The sequence below is a fragment of the Capricornis sumatraensis genome, chromosome 18, assembly GCF_032405125.1.
Source record: "Capricornis sumatraensis isolate serow.1 chromosome 18, serow.2, whole genome shotgun sequence".
Taxonomy (NCBI): Eukaryota; Metazoa; Chordata; class Mammalia; order Artiodactyla; family Bovidae; genus Capricornis; species Capricornis sumatraensis.
Window position 1 is genome coordinate 15,520,959 of NC_091086.1, and position 6,000 is coordinate 15,526,958.

Sequence of the window (6,000 nt, forward strand, 5' to 3'; positions counted from 1 at the left end):
ATTCAGTTTCATCTGAAATAATGTAATTATATAATATCTACCTGACAGGTCTACTTGAACCAAGATAGATGAACCTGTAGTTTGAGTTTTCATAGCATGTTGCAGTTGAAAAAAGTTTGGGCATAGATAACTGGCTAACATATAATAACACATTTTAACATACATGCTATTTGCTTGTACATACATAGGTTACCTCTGGAAAGCTACATAAGAAATTGGTAACAGTGAATTGCCTTTTGGGAGATTTTGGTGGGTGGATAAAAGGAGGGAGATCTTATACTACATTCCTTTTTGCACCTGTTAAATACTAAAACATGTAACTATGTTAATTAACATACATATGCAAATATACAAACGTACATCCTTTAAAAATTTTTGTATATCATCTGATGGGATCAGCTCTAACTACAGTATTTGTAAATTTCAAGTAACACTATATTCTGGGTTTCTATGGTCACCTCAACTAATTTTCTAAAAATGTATATTTTAAATTTTTCATATGGATAAATAACCCCAAAGAATGTGTATATATGTATGTGGGGGGCGGGGTGCCATTAGTCTCTCATGTAGGATACTAAATTTAGATTAAATAACCAAGCAAAAACACAATAATGGTTTGCATTCCATAGTCCTTATTAATAGCAACTCCAGATTTTTTTTTAATTTTAACCCTCCCAGTTTATCCACGTAATGACAGGTCAAATTTTGGCTATACAGCATCATATGCCTTTCACACAGGGGACTGGGCATCCTGTAGATATTGGTATTGGTCCCGGAAACAATGCCCCAAGGATACAGAGAGAGCAGTATAACCAGGTGCTCTCAATTCATTTAAAAGCAAAGCACTGCAATACCAGTGAAACCAACAGATAAATGACATCAGACTTCTTAACTAGTTAAGCACTAAAAGAAAAGAAAACAAAAGGAAGAAAAACTTCAGAACAGAGACTTCCCTGGTGGTCTAGTGGCTAAGACTTCGAGTTCCCAGTGCAGCAACCTGGGGTTCGATCCCTGGTCAAGGAACCAGAGCCCACATGCCACAAGTAAAGACCCTACGTGCCACAAGTAAAGACCCCACGTGCCACAAGTCAAGACCCCACATCCCACAAGACCCCACGTGCCACAACTAACACCTGTTGCAGCCAAAAAAAAAAAAAAAGATTCAGAACAAAAATATCTAAGATAATTGTTATTCATTCATTCTTGATATGCTGAATGGAGATCTTTGAAAAAAGTTACCTAAGTAAAAATGTCATTTTATTACAATGTAATGCATGCTAAAAAATACTTGGTGTCTTTGGGAGAATGCTTTATATCTTATATAGATTGGGATCACTATGTAAAATGAGGCCTATTTAAATCATGTTATGTTGTACTTGTTTTTTCCCCTTATTACTATGAAATCTACTTCTTAAAAATAAAAAAATCTTTTAACTCCTGAATTAAAATAATTTGGGCTTTGTAAAAAACATAAATCACCATTTGAATCATTATAATTTAAAGTGGACATCTATAATCTCAAGAGTACTGAAAACTAGTACTGGACTCTGAGCAAGAAGCAGCATTTGGAGACACTTCTTCACTGTAATATTTGTCAGTAACTTTTTAAAAAAAGTTAAATAATCTTTTGAAGGGCTAACAACTGTTTTTATATACTAAAGGTAACTGTGGATATGTTATCAAAATTATTCTTGCCATCTAATTTTAATAGAAAGAAAAACATTTTCTACTTGATTATCTTTGCAGCACTATACTCTGTGGCAAAAACTGACTTATCAGCAACAAAACACCTGTTGTGTAGGAAGTTTTGTATATATTTTCCTCTTCAAAGGTTAGTATTAAATAAAGGAATTTGTAACATAGCATATAGTTTTAGTTAAGAAAAAACTATAAAGAAAAAGGCAGGATGTGTTGCTTTCAAATGAACTCGAAGAGAGTTTGAATGATTCAAATTTTCCTCTAACAAAACGCCACAACAAAAAGATCTGTCTTTTTATATGAAAGGAAAAAAACAATTAATAGCCTGTTTGGTTAGAAACCTAAGGCTTTAAAGGTTCCCATTACCCCACTTTGACAAGTTTTATTTTGTTTTGACAGTGCCACTTTAAACATTAGGGGAGAAACGTGAAATTGAATAGAGAAATAAACTCTCTGTAATAAGAAATTATTTTATAATGATTCAGAAATATGCAAATTTTTAAGTTGTCTAAATAGACAGCTAAGAATTTTCAGAAGTTATTTAGTTCTCAGGGTTTTCCAGTTCATTTATCATTCTTTGGAGCTTTTTAAGAGCCAATTTAGCACGTTCAGCCACAACCAGGCTTGGAGATAAAATGCAGTCTATTTTAAGAATACACAATATTGGAAGTGAAAGCAAACACTATACACTAAAACATAAACGAGACTGGGGATTCCCTCTACATTTCAGATATCCAAATTTATTCCCATGCCTCTACTAAGAAGGAAAACAAGGGGCACACAAAAATGTTCATAAAATATTATTCATAAAATAGCCAAACACATCCCCAAAAGGCTATGTTCAAAATCATGGACAGAAAACAAAACGTAACTTTTAAATGTTAACGTGCAGTTATCAAACTTCAAAAACACAATCATGCATCAAAAAAAAAAAATACAGAAAACTCTAAGAATGCCAAATTATAAACAATCCTTATAGAAGTTTCAGAAAATGCCTATGTAAAAACTAAAGTCTAAAATCAATAGGCTATATAGAAAATCAAGGGACCCAGAAGAGCCAAACTAATGTTGAAAAAGAAAAATGAAGTTGGAGCACTCGCACTTCCACATTTCAAAGTTACTAGAAAGCTACAGTAATCAAAACAGTGTGGTACTAACATGAGGATAGAGATACCAATGAAAATCCAGAAATAAAACTCATATATCTATTGTTAACTGATTTTCGACAAGAGTGCCAAAACTATCCAATGGAAAAAGAATAGCCTTTTAAATAATGCTGGGACAACTAAACCCACATGCAAAGAATAAAAGTGTACCTCTTCCCAGGGCTGTACACAAAAACTAACTTCAAATGGATCATAGGCCTATATGTAAGAACTAAAATGTCATATAAAACCCACAGAAATAACACAGTAAACCTCTGTGATCCTGGGTTAGGAAAGACTTCTCAGATATCACAACCAAAGCGTAACAGGTAACAGAAAAATTAGACAAATTCGACTTCATCAAAATTAAAAACTTACATCCTTCAAAGGGCACTATCGAGAGAGTGAAAAAGACAACCCAAACAATGGGAGATAACACTTACAAAATTATGTTATGTGCAAACCAAAACTACAATGAGATATTACTTCACACCCATCCACTACAATAAAAGACAAACAACAACAAGCGTAGTCCATCCAGCATGTGAAAAAACCGGAACCCTCAGACATTGTTAGTGGGATTGTAAAATGGTGCAACTATTTTGGAAAATGTTTGGCTGTTCCTCAAAATGTTCAACACAGAGTTACTGTATGACCCAGGAATTCGACTCCCAAATGAAATGAAGACATGTGCCCACATAAAAGCTTGTGCAAAAACGTTCACAGCAGCATTACTGGTAACAGCCCCAAAGCACAACCAAACAAATCTCTACCACTGATGAATGGCTAAATAAAATATGATACACATACACACCCACAAACATTACTTGACCATAAAACAGAATTAACTACTGTTGCATGCCACAGCCTGGGTGAACCCTGGAAACATGTTAATGAAAGAAGTTAGTCATAAAGGACCACGTGTATGAACCCACTTATATGATTATGCCCAGCGTAGACAAATCTACATGGTAAGGAAAGATGACTACAGATCTACATGGTTAAGTTAAGATGACTGCTAATAAACACCGGGATCCTTCCTTAGATGAAGAAATTATTCTAAAAGCATGGTTGACGTCTGCACAACTCTATGAACATACGAAAAACCTTGAACTGTTCATTTAAATGGGTTGTATGGCAGGTGAATTATACCTCAGTAAAGCGTCCTTGGCGTCTGCACAGCTCTATGAATATACGAAAATTCCTTCAATTGTTAAATGAGTTGTATGGCGAGTGAACTGTACCTCAATAAAGCTCTTTAAAAAAAACAAAGCTGACGTCTAGTATTTGTGTCCCTTGTGGAAAACAAGGAACATTCAAGACAAATAACTATGAACTGATTTGATTACTAAGCAAACCTGTGGGTGAATTAGAAACTAAGAATTTAAGACATTCCTTATTCACTTTATGCGTACCACTTTAAATATTTCTACATCTTAACTAAAATGGAATTGTACCTCTTGCAAGTGTCAAGCCATAAAATGGGATTCCTGAGACACTCCTGTACACGGCTGAACTCTACTCCCCAACACAACAAACAGCAACTGCAGAAAAACACTCCACTGGGAAACTGGGAAGTCATTCTCAGAGAACCACCTAAAACCAATACTGAATTTAGAGGAGAGGTGTGGAAAGAATGAGGAAGGCGAAGGAGCCCAACAAGGGGAAGTATGGGTGCATTCAAGCCCAAGGAATCCAGTTACACTAAATTCAACTTTTGTACGCTTTGTGAACAGGCCCAGAGGCAAAGTCCTGGGCGCAGACCAACGAGTCGAGCTGCGAGGCCGAGAGGAAATGCTGATCCAGCCCAAGTCCGCCCGGGAATTCGTGGGGAAATGGTGGGGGGCCGAAGGGCTAAGATGGGGGCCTGCGGGGCGGGAAGGAGGCGAGCCTGCCCGCCCGGCTCCGGGCCGCACTCGCCGGCAGCGCGCAGCTAGGGTGGCCGCGCCGCGGGCCCGTCGTCCGCGTCCGAACCGCGGAGCGCGCCCGGCGCCGGGAGTCTCCCGCGGGGCCGGCTCCCGTCTCCCGCCCCATCCGGCGCTTTGTCCCCGCGCGGGCGGCGGGCGGCCCCTCGGCGTCCCCGCCGCGGGCTGAGGGGCTGCGCTGACAGCCCCCGCCCCCCGCCGGGGCGGCGAGCCCGCGAGTCGGCGCGGCCGGCGACCCGTCGTCACTCGACGGGCTTCGTCCAGGCGGGACGCAGCAGGCGGAGGTCCGAGGACGCCGGCCCTGCCCGCGGAGCCGCCGCCACCGCCCGAAGCGCACGCAGGCCGAGGTCAGGCGGAGAAACTCTCGGCCTCCGAAACCCACACCATGTCCAACATCCTTCTCTTACCCAAAAATTCTCAACGAAATGCGCCATGACCATCGTGCCGCTGCCGACGCCGCGCCGGGTTCCGCGTCCGCGCCCTCCCGCCGCTCCGTAAACACGGGCCCGGCCCCCACGGCGCCCCCGCCTTTCGCTGCAGCCGCCGCCTTCTTCCCGGAGACCTGCCCGCACCCTCCAGGGCGCATGCGCCACCTAGCGGCTGCCGCCGCGGGGCGAACCTTCAAACGCCCAGGCTGGGTTGCGCATGCGTCCTAGGCCCCATTCCCGGGCTTTTCGTCTTCTTCGTCTCTGCCTATCGCTGGCGCGTCGGAGAATGAGTATTCTTTTCGGAATGGTGGAGAACCCGGCCCCGGAGGATCACCCGGTAGACTGCCCGCACCCTTCGCTGTGCGTTGGGTACCGGCATAGGGACGGAGCGAAGAGAAGGGCCGGCCAGAAACAGTGGCCAGGCTGCCTTCTCTCTCCCTCCTCAGAAGACTCGCTTCCTGAGCTTTCGAGGATCTCGGAGAGGGACCCAAGTTGGGGCCAACTGGGATGGGGGAAACTTGGCCTCTAGCCAACCGGAGGAGACTCTGAGAAATGGTCAACAGGGTGCCTTTCCTTGATAGGGAATTAAGGACCAAAACAAAACTTTCCGAGGCCGGAAAAGGAGGAAACGCCCTGGAGCCAGAGAGCTGCCCGAGACCCAGGCACCAAGTCCGAGCGAGGCCGGTGACCTCCAGCACGCCCGGAGCAAACCGGCCGGGACTGCCAACTGCAAGAACGTGACCCGAAGCCGACGATTTTTCCTAACTCAGCCAGTTTTGTCTCTCTCTATTTTTTTCTTGCAGC

At 42.7% G+C, this 6,000-nt stretch overlaps 1 protein-coding gene across 1 annotated transcript in view; it reads right to left on the bottom strand.

The window, feature by feature from the left end:
• The window catches only part of FCHO2 (FCH and mu domain containing endocytic adaptor 2), a 119,452-nt gene extending 114,164 nt beyond the window's left edge, over nucleotides 1-5,288 (bottom strand). Inside the window, exon 1 of the mRNA XM_068990613.1 lies at nucleotides 5,176-5,288. Within this exon, the coding sequence (XP_068846714.1) occupies nucleotides 5,176-5,208 (33 nt within the window). The 5' untranslated portion in view covers nucleotides 5,209-5,288. The remainder of the gene's footprint in view (nucleotides 1-5,175) is intronic.
• Nucleotides 5,289-6,000: the final 712 nt, after the last annotated feature.